The sequence below is a fragment of the Artemia franciscana genome, chromosome 21 (genome assembly GCF_032884065.1).
Source record: "Artemia franciscana chromosome 21, ASM3288406v1, whole genome shotgun sequence".
Taxonomy (NCBI): Eukaryota; Metazoa; Arthropoda; class Branchiopoda; order Anostraca; family Artemiidae; genus Artemia; species Artemia franciscana.
The window spans coordinates 13,894,739-13,913,616 of NC_088883.1; the positions used below are offsets into that span (position 1 = coordinate 13,894,739).

At 35.7% G+C, this 18,878-nt stretch overlaps 2 protein-coding genes across 3 annotated transcripts in view; both read left to right on the forward strand.

Annotated features, from left to right (window-relative positions):
• The window catches only part of LOC136040691 (uncharacterized), a 146,436-nt gene that overhangs the window by 50,742 nt on the left and 76,816 nt on the right, over positions 1 to 18,878 (forward strand). The gene's annotated exons all lie outside the window — the stretch shown is intronic.
• The window catches only part of LOC136040558 (fasciclin-1-like), a 98,124-nt gene that overhangs the window by 37,964 nt on the left and 41,282 nt on the right, over positions 1 to 18,878 (forward strand). For both annotated transcript variants that reach the window (XM_065724773.1, XM_065724775.1), the window contains exon 6: positions 17,873 to 18,056. In XM_065724773.1, coding sequence (XP_065580845.1) covers positions 17,873 to 18,056 — 184 coding nt within the window. The remainder of the gene's footprint in view (positions 1 to 17,872; positions 18,057 to 18,878) is intronic.

Here is an 18,878-nt window from a genome sequence, read left to right on the forward strand (position 1 = left end):
GGTTTTGTCCCTTTTTTTTTTTTTTTTTTTTTTTTTCCTATGCCGTCTATCTCAGCTTATTCCTGGAAACTGGTAAGAGTCTAACCTGTGCGGTTTTTACGGAAAGTGTGGACCTCAGGCCGGATTGATGAATATGACATTACATTTTGGAAAGCTCCGTAGAACTCTTGCCTGGGGCCAAAAAGGATGGTGTTTGCTTGTCCTCGAGCCAGAGCCTATGGTGTGCGAAGTGAAGTGGAGTTGTATAGCCTATGTCAGAAAGTAGTATCTGAAGTTGTGCAGCCAAGCTTTCGTTTCATCAAATCATGTTTCTGCTTTGGAGTGGAAAGCTCCGTCCTAGCAGGCAAGCAGGCAGGCACCAATTTCAAATTGAAGATGGACTAAAATCTATAAGTGTTAAATATATGTGGCAGTTACCCGGCCCCAGAGCCAATATATCTTCTTTGAGTGATAAATAGAAAAATTTACAGAAACAAAAAAGTGCGATTTTCCCACGGGTCCGAAAGTACTGCCATCTATTGTTTCTACTCATTTCTGTTCGTGATTTCAGCTGTCTTTACCATTCATTTTTTTCTACTTGGGATTGCAATAGAGAAATGGTATCAGATATACCTCTTAAACTTCAAAAGTTCTCTCATTGCTAATGAAATTAGAGCTTATCCTTTGCTCCTTTTTAAGTGGTGGTGTTAGAAAGTTGGCCTCCGGCAAAAAAGTCAACTTTTGAACTAAGATAGATACAATTTTTTTTCAACGCCAATCGATAGACCTTGATGAGCTGATCAAAGCATATGTCATCCGTTTTTTGGTACAAAAATTCCTTCATGAGATACATCAGTTTGAAAGTTTTAAGGGGCTGACAACTTCAGTGGTAAGGTACACACTTAAACCAAAAATAGGCCGATACCAATTGTTAGATATGTAGGGGACTTTCAAGCAACAGTCGACTATTAGCTTATAATCATCTTTGGCAATGAGGGGTTTGCAACTTTTGCTGATTGGTGTACCTATTATCTGTTTCTGGTGTAATTGATGGTAAGAACAACTTGGTTCCCGATTGTAAGACATGTAGGGGAGTTGTAAGTAATAATCAGCTGTTACGCTACAATGATCTTCAGCGACGAGGGGTTTGCAACTTTTGCTAGTTGGTGTACCCATTTTTTTTTTCCGGTAAACTTGATGTATATCACGGGAGAGGGACATGTGAGTAAGAATTGGTTGCTAGAGGAGGCTTATGAAGGGCTACAAATTTGTGCAAATTGGTGCACATCTATGGTATTTGATCCTGAAAAGTTACGGATAGCTTTATAATACCAACTAGATTAAATAAGATAATGTTCCAAGTTTCCATCCGTCACGATGTCTACGATTGAAAGGGATAAAGTTCAACTGGCTGCAAACTCAATTTAGTCCCTTCTTCCGATATTCTTTTTCTGTTGTTTTTTCAACGCTGAAGAATTTGATCATGTGATCACTGATTGTGTTTTGCTTTGAATATGCCGTTTTGAATGCTTTGATAGTTTTGACAACTTCAGTATTTAACCGATAGCGAAGAAACAAAACCAAAGTGTTGCTCTCGCAACACTTTAATCGGCGAAGCCGGAGAAAGGTTGCCGCAACACTTCAAGTTGCCTAGGCAACGTAAGTCTAGTATAAGAGTTAGATTTAGCCGATGCATCTCTTAGAACAGTACGGATCCTTATGCCAAGTAATTTGCTTTCTACATAGACATTTTTTTTAAGGATAAAAAATAATTTCTAATAGTAGTTATGATTCACTAGGTCGCAACCCTGATGTTTCAGTGATGTTTGATGTTTCCTAAATATTTTCTAATGATGTTTCCTAAATGTTTGAGACACTTAAAAGGCATAGAACAGGGTAATAAAAAGTTTCGGTCTAAGATATTTAATGCAACCTAAAAGTTTTTTTTTGTTTAAGTTTTAAGCTAAACGATGTTGCTGACTTTTTTACTTTGTTCTTGAGTGATCATGGACATCTTATTTAAATTTGAATTTTCTCTCTTGTTTTATTACACAGTTTTCATGCCTCTTTCTTTTTTTTTTACATTGTACCTCGATTTACTCATTATGTGAAGCTCTGGTTACAAGCAAAAAACATCCTTAATTTACGCACAAGTGGGGGCCATTATTTAGTTTAACGACGATAGTTTAGCTTTTTGGGGATGGTGTAGGCCGGAAGACTTTAAAGGACAATAGATAGAGTCAAAAGCAACGGTTGAGGTTGGGCCAGCTCTGAAGAAAATCCTATTTTCTACTCCATTTCTATAAGCCGTTCTCCTCTTTTGGTCACTTTTTTTTAATTTTTTAAGCTCGAGGAGGGGGAATACAATCCCCACCCTCTTCCTAGTAAAGCTATTTTTCTTAGTTATATAATCAGTCAAATTATGAAGTAATATTTGTTATGCCAAACCGATCATATTCTCTTGTAGCCTACTGTTAATTTTAACAGCTCACATACCACCATGTCCGAGCGAAAAACGCTCGTTTTTAGTCATGCCCACCTTCCGTTCTTCTTTTGTTGTGACGAATTTAATTTATGGATTTTTCGAAATCTTTTAACGCAAAATGAAATAATTCGATTTTTTTTGTAGCAAAAGTCAGTTATCATCAAAATTTTGTATCAGACTAAAACGTCTTGATCTGTATCAATACTTTGTCCTTACCTATGGCTAGGTTGGTGATTTGTTCCCGAAGCTTGACTGACTAGGATGAAGGATCTATACTATATGAGTATATGGCATTACTAGAGCTTTTGAAAACTTAAACAGTTAAATATCAAACAGTTCGTGGTAACGAACTGTAGTAAGGAGCGACCCGGCTCAATAGTAACCAAAACTCTAAAAAATGGAATTTTGATACCAATAGCTATATCAAAAGAATCGCATTTTAATGCTGGTTTTACATATATAAGTTTCATCAAGTTTAGTCTTACCCATCAAAAGTTACGAGCCTGAGAAAATTTGCGTTATTTTAGAAAATATGGGGAAACACCCCCTAAAAGTCATAGAATCTTAACGAAAATCACACCATCAGATTCAGCGTATCAGAGAACCCTATTGTAGAAGTTTCGAGCTCCTATCTACAAAAATGTGGAATTTTGCATTTTTTGCCAGAAGGCAGATCACGGATGCGTGTTTATTTGTTTTTTTTTTGTTTTTTTTTTGTTTTTTTTTTTTTTCCCAGGGGTGATCGTATCGACCCAGTTGTCCTAGAATGTTGCAAGAGGGCTCATTCTAACGGAAATGAAAAGTTCTAGTGCCCTTTTTAAGTGACCAAAAAAATTGGAGGGCACCTAGGCCCCCTCCCACGCTAATTATTTTCCCAAAGTCAACGGATCAAAATTCTGAGATAGCCATTTTATTCAGCGTAGTCGAAAAACCTTATAAGTATGTCTTTGGGGACGACTTACTCCCCCACAGTCCCCGTGGGAGGGGCAACAAGTTACAAACTTTGACCTGTGCTTACATATAGTATTGGTTATTGGGAAGTATACAGGCGTTTTCAGGAGGATTTTTTTGGTTGGGGGGAGGGGTTGAGAAGAGGGGGATATGCTGGGGGAAGTTTCCATCGAGAATTTGTCATGGGAGAAGAAAACTTCCATGAAGGGAGATCAGGATTTACTAGCATTATTTAAAAAAAAATTTAAAAAAAAATGTGAAAAAGCTTTTTCAGCTGGAAGTAAGGAACAGCAATAAAACTTAAAACAAACAGAAATTATTACCCATATAAGGGGCTCACCTCCTTATGATACCTAGCTCTTTACACTAAAGTATTTTTAGTAATTTCAACTATTTATTCTACGGCTTTTGTGATTCAGGGGTCATTCTTAATGAATTGGGATAAAATTTAAGCTTTAGTGTAAAGAGCGAGGTACTGACGATGGGGCGAATCCCCTCATATATGTAATAAAAACATGAGAATACAAAAGTTCTTTACGTAAGCTAATTTATAAGTTATGTAAATCTTTTACCAATAAAAAGATTCGTAAAAAATTAAAAGTTCTAGTTGCTTTTTTAATTAACCAAAAAATCGGAGGGCAACTAGGCTTCGGCCCCGCTCTTTTTTTCTCAAAATCATTCGATCAAAATTATGAGAAAGCCATTTAGCCCCCCCCCAAAAAAAATATGCAAATTTCGTTTTGATTATTCCTCTGCGGAGAGCCAAAATCAAAACATGCATTGATTCAAAAACGTTCAGAAATTAAATAAAAAAACGAGTTTTTTTAACTGAAAGTAAGGAGCGACATTAAAACTTAAAACGCACAGAAATTACTTCGTATATGAAAGAGGCTGCTTCCTCATCAACGCCCCGCTCTTTACGCTAAAGTTTTTTACTGTTTTAAAAAGAATAATTGAGAGAAAGAGTCAAACTTTAGCGTAAAGAGCGGGGCGTTGATGAGGAAGCAGCCTCTTTCATATACGAAGTAATTTCTGTGCGTTTTAAGTTTTAATGTCGCTCCTTACTTTCAGTTAAAAAAACTCGTTTTTTTTATTTAATCACAATTAAGACGAGATGGTGCAGCTGACCGCGTCTAAGCGAATCGCTAGAAATAATGTTGCACATTCTGACCTACGTGCTCTTGCTGAGGAGGGATATCACCCTCACAATCCGCCTTGAGAATAGGAAGAAAAAACTAAATAAGACGAATCTGCATAAATATGTCTAAAACACCCGCTCAATACAACCTTCCCGTATTTTGACCAAAAAGCGAAAATCCTTCGATCCAGGAAGCGAGCCAATATCCCAACAAATCCTAAATATGAAAACAATCATGTGATATTATGCAGCGGGTACCTGAAGGAAGCATTATTCCACATTCAGAGGTTATAATTTTATGCGTGTTGTCCAGCAGGCTTTATTGTTAGCGTTAGATTATTAGAAGTAGAGAAAAACAAAGGAGTTTCTCCAAATAATTCCGGAATGTATTATCTTTATCGAATTAAGGGGTTTGTAAACATCTCAAATTGCGCGCCCCTGCTAATACAAGCATGTTATTGATGTCAGACCACTGTTTAGAAGCATATCTGTCAAATTACAGAGAGATGATTGGTTGCTAGCTGCTTAAGAGAGAAATGTCAAAAATTGAAAACTCAGGGAAAATAGTTACCCTCTCAGTCCCTTGTCATGGGCTCACAATTAGCAGATGGACAGGCATAACGCACCCTTTGGGATTTATTCGTGTGAGGATGATAGCATCATTGTTCAGTGTTTACATCAGGAATTTTGTATCATTGATTATTCTGATGTCTGTGGACGATTCGTTTGAAAGGTGCTTTCTGTTGTTTGCTCCCTTTTGGCATTTACATTCTATCCTGATTTATATGTTTTATATTTCTAATAGTGAAGGAAATGAAAATCTATGGTGGATAGTTCATCTGAATATTCATCCCAATCTTATCAAACAGTTCGTGGTAACGAACTGTATTAAGGAGCGACCCGGCTCAATGATAACCAAAACTCTAAAAAAATGGAATTTTGATACCAATAACTATATCAAAAGAATCGCATTTTAATGCTGATTTTAAATATACAAGTTTCATCAAGTTTAGTTTTACCCATCAAAAGTTACGAGCCTGAGAAAATTTGCGCTATTTTAGAAAATAGGGGGAAACACCCCCTAAAAGTCATAGAATCTTAATGAAAATCACACCATCAGATTCAGCGTATCAGAGAACCCTACTGTAGAATCATATCAAACAGTTCGTACCCAATCATATCAAACAGTTCGTGGTAACGAACTGTATTAAGGAGCGACCCGGTTCAATGATAACCAAAACTCTAAAAAATGAAATTTTGATACCAATAACTATATCAAAAGAATCGCATTTTAATGCTGATTTTAAATATACAAGTTTCATCAAGTTTAGTTTTACCCATCAAAAGTTACGAGCCTGAGAAAATTTGCGCTATTTTAGAAAACAGGGGGAAACACCCCCTAAAAGTCATAGAATCTTAATGAAAATCACACCATCAGATTCAGCGTATCAGAGAACCCTACTGTAGAATTTTCAAGCTCCTAACTACAAAAATGTGGAATTTTGCATTTTTTGCCAGAAGACAGATCACGGATGCGTGTTTATTTGTTTTTTTTTTGTTTTTTTTTCCCAGGGGTGATCGTATCGACCCAGTTGTCCTAGAATGTTACAAGAGGGCTCTTTCTAACGGAAATGAAAAGTTCTAGTGGCCTTTTTAAGTGACCAAAAAAATTGGAGGGCACCTAGGCCCCCTCCCACGCTAATTATTTTCCCAAAGTCAACGGATCAAAATTCTGAGATAGCCGTTTTATTCAGCGTAGTCGAAAAACCTTATAACTATGTCTTTGGGGACGACTTACTCCCCCACAAGTTACAACCTTTGACCAGTGCTTACATATAGTAATGGTTATTGGGAAGTGTAAAGGCGTTTTCAGGAGGATTTTTTGGTTGGGGGAGGGGTTGAGAAGAGGGGGATATGCTGGGGCAACTTTCCATCGCGAATTTGTCATGGGAGAAGAAAATCTCCATGAAGGGAGAGCAGGATTTACTAGCATTATTAAAACAAAAACAATAAAAAAATAAATATGAAAAAGTTTTTTTCAGCTGGAAGTAAGGAACAGCATTAAAACTTAAAACAAACAGAAATTATTACCCATATGAGGGGCTCACCTCCTTCTAATACCTCGCTCTTTACGCTAAAGTATTTTTAGTAATTTCAACTATTTATTCTACGGCTTTTGTGATTCAGGCGTCATTCTTAATGAATTGGGACAAAATTTAAGCTTTGGTGTAAAGAGCGAGGTACTGATGAGGGGGCGAACCCCCTCATATTTGTAATAAAAACATGAGAATACAAAAGTTCTTTACGTAAGCTAATTTATAAGTTACGTAAATCTTTAACCAATAAAAAGATTTGTAAAAAATTAAAAGTTCTAGTTGCCTTTTTAATTAACCAAAAAATCGGAGGGCAACTAGGCTTCCTCCCCCGCTATTTTTTTTTCAAAATCATTCGATCAAAATTATGAGAAAGCCATTTAGCAAAAAAAAAAAAAAAAAAAAAAAAAAAAAAAAAAAAAAAAAAAAAAAAAAAAAAAAAAAAAAAAAATGCAAATTTCGGTTCGGAGAGCCAAAATCAAAACATGCATTGATTCAAAAATGTTCAGAAATTAAATAAAAAAAACAAAGTTTTTTTAACTGAAAGTAAGGAGTGACATTAAAACTTAAAACGAACAGAAATTACTTCGTATATGAAAGAGGCTGCTTCCTCATCAACGCCCCGCTCTTTACGCTAAAGTTTTTTACTGTTTTAAAAAGAAGAATTGAGAGAAAGAGTCAAACTTTAGCGTAAAGAGCGGGGCGTTGATGAGGAAGCAGCCTCTTTCATATACGAAGTAATTTCTGTTCGTTTTAAGTTTTAATGTCGTCCTTACTTTCAGTTAAAAAAACTTGTTTTTTCAAATTTAATTTCGATAAAGCGACAGATTTTTTTTATGAGTACTCTAAGTTTTGTGGTGACTCAGTCCTTCCTGTAGCTTTTTGGGGTTAGCCCTGGACCCACTGGCCATCCCTCCGCAGAACTGGTGTCTACTATCTTTTTGAATGGATGGAAGCCTTGTAAATGTGAAACATAACTGTCATGATACTTTCAGACTAATGGGCTCATCTTTGGACTTATTACACGAACAGAATTCAATCTTTGCCTAAATATAAGAATGAAAGTAATAACTTATTCCTGCATAGATAATCATTGGGCAAACAATAAAACCCAACAATATCTAGCAGAAGGATTTCTATCCAGGAATTTTTCTTGGGTTGTCTAAAGTGGTAAAATCCGCATTTTTAGGCCTTAATGTGAAAGATTTATGGCTGATCAGTCAATTACTGTTGCGCAATTTTCTTTCAGACTGCTGATCAATACTATATCCTGTGGATTTTACGTAATATTTACTAGTGCTCATGATTCCCCCAGGGCTATCCGGATCTTTAATATTGCATCATCATTTGGTAATTCTAGTTGAAGTCCAACTAGGTACCACCCATTTCGTCAATATTTTTAGGCTTTAAAACTGTTTCATTTTTGTCAATAGTTGCCAACACTGGGTATAATTAGAAACTAACTCACAAGAACATTTTTTCCTATGAAAGTAAAGAGTCACGTTTAAACTTGTAAGAACGGAATTGCTCTAAGCATGAGGGGGCATTAGGTCCCTGCTGCATTTGCTAAAGTTGAAGTTGCGCTTTAATGAAAGCAAAACGTGTTTTTAAACGCGAACTTTTTGCTCTGCTTCAGCAATGAAAGTGAACTGTAAATAAGGAGTGACGTGGCTCAGTAATAACCGATACTCTGAAAAAAGGAATAGTCATACGAATAGATAAATCAAAAGAAACAACTTACTATGGTGATTCCAAATATATAAGATTCATCAAGTTTAGTGTTTACCCACCAAAGGCTGAGAAAATTTGCCAGATTTTTGAATAAGGGGATTGAACGCCACCTAAAGTCGAATAATCTTGATGAAGATGACACTATCAGATTCAGCGTATCAGAAAACCCTTCTATAGAGGTATCAAGCTCATATCTGCAAAAATTTAAAATTTTGTATTTATTGCCAGAAGAAAGATTATATGAATGTGTGTTTATTATTTATATTTTTCCCAGGGGTGATCGTATCAAACCATTGGTCCTAGAATTGGGAGAGGGCTCTTTTGAATGGAAATTAAAAGTTCTTGGGCCTTTTTATTGGAGGGTAACTAGCCCTTTTCCCACGCCCCTTTTTCCCAAAAATCGTCAAATCAAAATTTTGAGATAGCTATTTTGTTCACTATAGTGAAAGATCTAACAATTATGCCTTTGGAAATAACATGACCCCCTCAGCCCCCAGGGATGTTCTTTAAGTTATAATATTAGCACATTACTTAGGTAAAACATTTTTTATTTGGGATTATGCATGTATTTTTCGTGGGGGGGGGGGTTAATTTTCTGCCTGAAGGATTTTCCGCAGGAAGAATTTTCTATTGGAAGGGAAGTATCAGGGGGTGATTTTTTTAGGGGAAATTTTACACTGAGGGCCTTTACCACAGTTCCTATATGAAATTCTTTTCATTTGTCATGCTTTTTTGTTTGCCGACTCAATTTTGCATATTAGGATGTTAAGGGAATGTTTAACGGGATTTAATTGTCTAGATGATCTTTCCGTGAGGGGGAGAGAATTTCCATTTAGGTTAAGTGGGATTTCCCGGCTTTATTTAAAAAGCAACCAGAAATTAAATATAAAAAACAGGTTTTTTCAACTGAAAGTAAAAGCAACATTAAAACTTAAAACGAATCGAAATGATTTCTTATATGATTTCTTATTATTTCTTATAATTATTTTTATATATTATTTCTCTATACCTCGCTCTTTACGCTAAAGTTTGAACTTTGTCCCAATTCTTTAAGAATGACTCCTGAAATACAAGGGTTGTTTAATTAGAACAATAAGAAGCTCTTTTAAAAGTACTAAAAAACTTCAGTGCAAAGAGTGGGGTATTGAGAAGGGGGCAACCCCCTTCATATACGTAATAACGTCTGTTCGGTTTTCACTTTTAATGTTGCTCCTTATTTTCAGTTGTTGAAATTGAAGTTGAAGAACTTTTTTTTATATTTAGTTTCTTACGGAAGCAAAGAGTGAAGTTGAAATTTAAAACGAACAAAAATTATTTCTTCGTAGATTGCACAAGATAAACTTACTAGCTAAACAAAACTGACTCGTGGTATCTTCCAATATCTGTAGCATTTTAAAAACTAGCACTTCGCTGAAAAGACAAAGCTGGCCCCAGAAATAATATGGCCCAGAATATAATATATGGCACAGATAATAATATGGCCCAGAATAAAACAAAGGTGGCCCCAGAAATGGAGGTTCACTCAAAAACCTCCGTAATTAGATTGCAAAAAAAAAAATAAAAGACTAATTTATAAGACTCTCAATAGTCTTCCGTCAGCCATGATATTGTAACTTTTAGTTTACAATTATAATTATCGAAAATACTTAACCAAGCCGAGTTTTCAGTAATGTGCTATTTTTGGGAATTCTACAGATATTAGAAAATATCAAGTCAGTTTATTTGAGCCAGTTTTATAGATATATCTTGAGTAATCTTTGAAGCAGTAATTTTGATTGTTTTAAGGTTCAACTTCGTTCTTCATCTCGATAAGAAAACCTCGTTTTTTATTACGTTAACTTCAGATCGTTCTTTTTTTTTATATAAAAAATAAACCTTGGAAAAATATCTCTGTTTATTTTAGTGATAAAACTAAAAAAGTCAGTTGGATTTTGTGTTATAATAGGGCATCAAATATACAATTTACTTCCGGCCTTACTTCCGGTATATCGTTACGGTATATCGCAGTATCTTCAAGAATTTGCGCGTAAAAAAAAAAAAAAAAAAAAAAAAAAAAAAAAAAAAAAAAAAAAAAAAAAAAAAAAAAAAAAAAAAAAAAAAAAAATGCAATTATTCTCATGAAATCCAGTAAGTGACATTTGTTTCATTTGACTTTTTTTTAAATCGAGTTTTTAATTTTGACTTTCTAAGCGGTGGGAGAGGAAGTGTATCAGATGGGCAATTGTAAACCTCGGGTTAAAAGTATTGACAATGGAGGCAATGGTATATCCAGGATTATTGTTTGATGGGAGGATGTTTTTCCAAGGAAGTTTTTGCAAAAGAAAACTTTGAAAACGCATCAAAATTCGCTTTCATTTCTTTTTGTAACGTTTTTACGAAGTGGAGAATAATTTCGGGGAGTGGGGGTTCAAACCCGGTAACCCTTCTTCCTCTCCTGGATACGTCCTTGGATGGAGGTTATAATAGTGCCCCTGTTATGTTTTCCAGCCCTTTCACTCCAGAAATGGCACAAAAAGTGCAAGCCGTATGGCAATTTACGATGGAGTTACTGAGGCGGATCAACCAGTTCGTGGTAACGAACTGTAGTAAGGAGCGACACGGCTCAATAATAACCAAAAACCTAAAAAACGGTATTTTGATATCAAGAGTTACATCAAAAGAATTGCATTTTTATGCTGATTTTAAATATATAAGTTTCATCAAGTTTAGTCTTACCCATCAAAAGTTACGAGCCTGAGAAAATTTGCCTTATTTTAGAAAATAAGGGGAAACACCCCCTAAAAGTCATAGAATCTTAATGGAAACCCCACCATCAGAGTCAGCGCATCAGAGAACCCTACTGTAGATGTTTCAAGCTCCTATCTACAAAATTTTGGAATTTGAATTTTTTGCCAGAAGACAGATCATGGGTGCGTGTTTATTTGTTGTTTTTTTTTTTCAGGGGTGATCGTTCTGACCGCGAGAGGGCTCAGAACGCCTTTTTCTGGTCGCGAGAGGGCTCATTCTGACGGAAACTAAAAGTTCTAGTGCCCTTTTTAAGTAACCAAAAAATCGTAGGGCACCTAGGCCCCCTCCCATGCTCTTTTTTCCCAAAGGCACCGATCAAAATTCTGACATAGCCATTTTATTCAGCATAGTCAAAAAACCTAATAACTATGTCTTTGGGGACGACTTACTCCCCCACAGTCCCCGTGGGAGGGGCTGCAAGTTAAAAACTTTGACCAGTGTTTACATATAGTAATGGTTATTGGAAAGTGTACAAACGTTTTCAGGGGAATTTTTCGGTTCAGGGGGGAGGGGGTTGAGGGGAGGAGGTTATGTGGGGGAACTTTCCATGGAGTAATTTGTCATGGGCGAAGAGAATTTCCATGAAGGGGGCGCAGGATTTTCTAGCATTAAAAAAAAATAAAAAAATAAATATGAAAAGTTTTTACAACTGAAAGTAAGGAGCAGTATTAAAACTTGAAACGAACATAAATTATTACGCATGCAAAAGGTGCACCTCCTCCTTATATTTATTCTATGGCCTTTGTGATTCATGGGTCATTCTTAAGGAATTGGGACAAAATTTAAGCTTTAGTGTAAAGATTGAGGTATTGATGAGGGGGCATACCCCCTCATATATGTAGTAAACACATAGAAGTTCCTTACGTAGGTCAATTCGTAAGTTATGTATATTTCTACTAATAAAAATGTTCGTAAAAAATTAAAAGTTCTAGTTGCCTTTTTAAGTAACCAAAAAATTGGAGGGTAACTAAGCCTCCTTCCCCATTCCTTTTTTTCTCAAAATTGTCCTATGAGAAAGTGATTTAGCCAAAAAAATGAATTAATATGCAAATTTCGTTTTAATTATTCATGTTCGGAGAGCCAAAATCAAAACATACATTAATTCAAAAACGTTCAGAAATTAAATAAAAAACAAGTTTTTTTAACTGCAAGTAAGGAGCGACATTAAAACTGAAAACGAACAGAAATTACTCCGCATATGAAAGGGTTTGTTTCCTCCTCAACGCCTCGCTCTTTACGCTAAAGTTTTCTACTGTTTTAAAAAGTAGAGTTGAGAGAAAGAGTCAAACTTTAGCGTAAAGAGCGGGGTGTTGAGGAGGGGACAACCCCTTTCATATACAGAGTAATTTCTGTTTGTTTTAAGTTTTAATGTCGCTCCTTACTTGCAGTTAAAAAAACTTGTTTTTTTTTAATTTAATTTATAAAAGGCGCATAGACAGAGAAATTAACTTTTAAACGAACTATTAAATATCTCCACGATTATGGCAGCGTGCTAACCTTGGTAGAATAAAAACCATGAATAAATAAAGAGATGCATGCTAACTAGGTAAAAAAAACAACAAACAACCATTTTCCTTCTTTTTCAAGAAGAGGGACTCAAAACCTCCAATTTAGGGCTTTAGACCATGACAAATTGTTTTTTTCTTTATCTAGGAATTTGCTTTTATGGCCATTTTAATCCAATCTGGGCAAAAATTGGTGTTTTGTGGCAGAAAATGGTAGAAAACGCCAGTTCGCTGTAGTAAGATCTCTTTTGTTACTTATAACGACTATCTGTTGATGACTTATTAATAACCTTGGTAATTACTGCAGTATTCATGTCCATTATCAGCTGCTGATTTAAGAATAAACACGGAACTCGCTGCGGCATTTCCGTAGCACTCTAGAGCTTTATCCGCATATTGTAGATCTTGTTTGAGATAGGGGGATAACCTCCTATTTTGTAGGTCATGAAAAATTGATCGGCTATCTTAGAATTCCCGTTCACCGGCATTTTTAGCCTCTTTGGACAGAAATTGAGGGTATGTGGCAAGGGTCGTATCGAGAATTTCTTCGGGGGGGGGGGAGGAGGGGATTAAAAAGGTTTTCATTTTTAGGGGAGGAGTCCAAAAAAATTAAAAAATGCATAAAAATCGGTTTATTTTGTTTTTGTTAAGTTTTTACGAGTCGAACAAACCTTTTTTTTTTGGGGGGGGGGTGCGCACACTCCCAGGAATGTGAAAGAAAAAAGAAGAGAAAAGAAACACATCAGTGCTACCCATGCAAAAAAAAAAAAAAAAACGGATTTCTTTTTGTTTTTAAAGGTAGGGGACTGTAAATTTCCTGTTTAGGGATTTCAGCCTTGGTGATTCCAATGACACACTTTTTTTGAATTTGGTGCAATCTTCCTGGGGTTTGAGGCTCTTTAAAAATTTCGATAAATTTTATTTGCGGAATAAAGTTCTACTATTAAAATTAAACATCATAATAGTTCGACTGCGTTGGATTCTAAGTTCGAGATGGCAAGGGTGAACTTCCTAAGCAACTGTCAAAACCAAAACACAACAAAAATCAGAAAATGTTAACTTCTCATAAAACCATAGGGCTCTAGATTAAAAACAATCGCTTTGATTTACTCATAATAAGCCATTTTTCTATTTTCAACAATCATTTGTTTGAACCAGTCTTCCGTAGAAAAAGGAGATGGGTTAAAATGCCTCGGAGATAGCTGGTCTCGTAAGTCAAAAACAAAATCCATGAAAGTGAATGCCCTAAACCAGAAAGCCACCCAGATATCCTACTAGAGTGTGAAACCATCGTGAGTTCCGAAGAGTTTCGACACTTTAACTCTATCCTAACAGAAACCAACGTTTCAAACGCTGACGTAAGAGCCCAAATAGAAAGGCATGGGCTGTGTTCACAAGCATGAAAAAGTCACTCTTGAGCAGACATGAATATAACATAAAAGCGAAGATGAATGTATACGAGCCATTCGTTCCGTCGATCTTGCTCTACGCTCGAAAAACCTGGCCTTTAAATGTCGACGATACACGATCTGTGGAAGTACTCAGTCGTCACAGCATAAGGATTATACTATGAGTCAGCACGTAGTTTCGTATTTCAATTGTTGAAGTTCGAAAACGACGTGTCCAGAAAGAGCCTGTCTCGACAATCATTGAACACCGATGACTGAAATTCCCATGACACACACTACGATAGCCACCTAGAACCATTTCTAGGAATTTTCTCATCTACGACCCCTTTCAAATCTGGAAACGAAGACTGGGTGGCCAGAAAAGTAACCTCTGGTAAACATTCCAAAAATGACATGAATCTTACGGCTGGCTTTCGCCGAAAATGGCTGTCATAATCGTTGAGATAAGAATTGGCCGAAAATTGTAGAAGAAGCTGCTGTTTAAAAATCGTGTTGGACTACGTCAAGTCGTTGGGATTTTTAGTGGTTGCGGGAAGAATGGATTATCGCTTGGTTCCCGCTAAAAGTAAAATTAACTAAAGTTGAAAATCTATAAATAAGTTGAAACAAACAGCAGTTATTTCATACATGTTGGTTTCGTTTGCGCAAATTAAAGTGATAAAGTATATTTTCTATCTTGGAACGCTTCAATGTTTGACATTTTAACCCAGACTTTAGGCAAAAAATAACAACTAGTAGTTATAGGGCCTACTTCAGGTTTCTTGGCCTAAAGATTTTAGATATCAATAGTTCGAATTTGATGCGGTTCTATGGTAAGCACCCACGCCCTCCCCTGGAAAGAGTTAGAAGCACATTTTTGCTCATTAAATTCGTGTCTTAATAATATAGAAAGTATATAACGTTTATATTCTTTACTCATTTCTTTAGCCGGATTTTTTGTTTAACAGTTCTTACCGATTGTAATCAAAGACACCTACATGGAGGTCAGGGGTGTAAGTCCCCTTTCCTTCCTTTGAATACTAGCCTGTACGATAAAAGGGACATTTTAAAACATTTAGACAAAATATACTTTTAATATTTTTATTCGCAGTCTTGTAATCTCCCCCCCCCCCCGAAAAAAATTTCTTGTTTCGAACTGTTTGGTGTTTCCTGAAATACGTCTTATTGAGTCATTTGGGTGTTTTATGTAACTTATTACCTACAATAAAGACAGTTGTTAAGAAAATAATATTGAAGTGTAAACATTAGAAAAACAATTGGGCATAGAACTGTGACCTTAGCATTTGAAGTTCACTCAGATGGAAATTTTTCGCTTGGCTTCCTATGCATGACAGTACTAACACAACTTACAAGCCGTTATCTATTTGATCTGACATTCTATATATGACACTTCCACTAATTACTTTCTGTTTTATTTTGAAAAAGGATTTATACTTTTAAAATTGGCTTTGTAACTTATTTCCACAACGAAGGGGTCTTTTGACTGCTAGCCAAAAATTGACTGTAATACTTGGGAAAATAATAATTATAAAGAAAAGCATCCATGTAGATATAGGCATAGGCGAGTCGGTCTCTAAAACCACATAACTTTCATGCCTGAATGCTGGGGGGAATATAAGAGGGTTTTCCATAAAACGCTGGTTCAAAGGACTCCCTCTCAGAAAGTTGAATGATTACGGCTTAACAGAGTATGAATCAAATATAAAAAGTGTAGAGATGGACTTGGTTCAACTTTGGGTCATTCAAAACATGACTTCATATACTAAGTTAAAATTGAATGATAAGGATAGTAAAAAGAACAAAAAAATCCACACAGTAACTGATTCTCGAAAGATTCACCAAGCTAACAATAATCTCGGTTTTTAACAATAATTTAACAACAATAGTTTCAAAGATTCGATGGGTTTACAAGTTGTTTTTTTTCTTTTTTTTTGCAAGACACTCATTTTGATGTTCTAACCGCGTCTAATAAAAGACAATAATCATGCTTATTCAACAAGTTATTGCAACTTATTGTAACTAATTTCAATAAGCTCTGTTGAGCGCGGGGCTAATTCTAGTCAATCTTGAATCATGTTTAGGTACAGGGGAGATAGGGAGGTCACTCCTACCCACAGAGGTATAACTCTCTCAGATTCGAGTCTCAGAGGATTTTTAAAGTAGAAACGTATATTTTTCAGTCAAATGTTTCAAACTTCCCTGAGGGGGTTAGTCTGGAGAGGAATCTTGCCCCCCTCATCTCCTTTGAGCAAGCAAGATTCAACATTATGCCAAGTCATGTGTTTGCTTCAATGGCCGTGTTGCTCTTTTCTGGGAGGGAGGGATTGTTGGGGACACCTGGCTGTTTGACTACGAGATCTACCAGGAATCAAAATTTACCATAACCATTGCCATCACTATGATCACCGGAGTTATGAATCATCATTAGCATTATCAACGTCTTTACTAACATTATTGCCGCTGGCATTAACGGTATCTTCTTGCTGCTTGTTTAATATCTTGCATTTCGACGTTAGTGAACCAACTTTAATGCTTGCAACCTCGCGTTGGGTACAAATATTGGCCTTTATTTTTTCCTATCCTTTCCAGCATATTTCCTTTTTTTCCTGAGATGCAAACAATCAGCTCTCAAACCAGTATTTCGTCTTTAACCTTCTCTTTGATAGATTAACCTTAAAGCAAACGGATTTGTCTAGCAGTGTATATTCCATGACTGTTTTTTGTTAATGAATTTTAAAGATGGCGCTGTTAGATGATCTTTTTACTCAAACTTATGTTATGTACTGAAGTGCTATAAGAAAGAATTAATTTTGAAAAACGTTATAGCTTGACTGTATATCTACAAAAAAAGATGACCAAATTTTCTTCTTAGAAAAAAAATATACAAATTATTCTTGGCAACAAAATTGTAATTTGGTGACGAGTGACACTCAGTGGATGATTCTTCTTGAATTTATATTGCTTCTTTCAGATCTGTATTCAAAATTTTTGCATGACCAAGAGTTATTGATAAGTATTTTTAAATTTAAATTGTTTGAAAAAATAGAAGTTTAAAAAAAGAAGGACAAACTTATGTTTAATTTTTTCAGGAAAATTTTCTAGTGCAACTTTTTGTCCTAACATCCAAATATCTGGCTTTCGATGGTAATTACTTAGCATCAGTTTTTTGCGATGATTTTTGAAGTTTTCTTGGTGGAATTTCTGAGCTTTCAAACAATTAAAAACAAAAATTACGCAAAGCAACAATATTAAAACAACTATTATGTCAAAGTTATGGGAGATAGAAAATTTTTGTCTCGATTTTGGGAATCAGTGTATGACATTACGTCAGAAAGAGTAGTTTTCTACATTTTATATCGTCACTATAGGCCAAAGCAGCGTATTAAGGGCAACGTTAAACCAGCTTTATAGTCAACGTTAAACCCTGTCCTAAGTCAGACATAAAAAGAAAACCCTAGCGTATACTTTTGAGAAATCTGGAGAAGAAACATCTTGTCCCTTCGTCCAACTCGCAAGTCAAATTATCCTTACCTCCCCCTCCCCCGCGCAAAAATAAAGTTTTACTCGATCCACCAATCATGAGACAAAGAGAGACGCCAATAACACTTATAAAACTCGTCAGTATTTAAATTTAACCCCATGACTCTATGTGTAAAAAAAAACTGCTTGGCTTCCAGTACCCGTTGCATAACCTCACGCAATTGCTTTTGGAACTAAATATTAGTCATTGGGTGAGAGTTACGGAAACTTACGAAGTCTATAGTCTATGATGCAATGATAATGTTTAATTTCAGACAGTATCTCGTGAAAAGGTGGACTCCAAGGTAGTTGATGGTCATGTTGTCCCAGGTGCCGTCATCTTCACTCGAGCCAGCATCCCTGGACGTCCAATCAAGACCCTGACTTTCGGTGATAATATTAAAGTTACCCTTGCTATGAATAATGACTCAATCCCAGGAAGCCCTGGTGGATACCAACGTAAGATTTTTTTTTTTTCAGCGTTAAAATTTTCCTACAGGAATCCAGGTCTGACTCTTATTTTGGCTGCCATAACTAAAAAGATGCTATGTTACAAGTCCTACTTTTACGCAAAAACAGAAAAAAGTACAAAAAAGTCGTTTTTTTTTACGGATAGTAACAAGCAGTTTGTTTTAATAAAAAAGTTTTTTTTTCAACATAAAAGATACAACAACAACAATTTCGATGGCTAAAGCTCAGTTTTGTAACTAATTCTGTGTTAACGAAAAAAGGCGTATCATGTTTTCGGAAAAAAAATAAACTCCCTAGTATCTTGAGAACCACCGGAAATGAATTGGGCCAATCGATGCTGAGCTAAGAATGTAGGTCAGGAATCTCATTTTGGCTCGTTTTGGGTCATATTTGTTTCGAGATGGGGGGGGGGGATCTAAAACCCTGTATGCCGTTTGTACCTATTTAGATATGTTTCTAAACAGTTAACGTCCAACTTTTACTCTTAGAGTAATAAGACTGGTTAAGAGTGTAAATTGGAATCGCAGAAAAGAAAGCGGCAAGAATTAAGAGAAAAAGTGCTTAATGGGACAAACTACCTTAAAAAGTTTTGCTTTCTAAATCAAATGGCTTTGGCCAAATATATTAACGATGTTCGATACCTTTCACTGTAGTGAGAGCATATTTTCCCCTTTGCAATGATGAGGATGAAGACTTGGATTATTTTCTCCGGAAATGCCCGGTGTTCTTTGATTTACGGGAAAATTGTTGACATGGGATTAATTTGATGCTTCCTGGTATTCTACAAAATAGTAACCCAACCACAATATT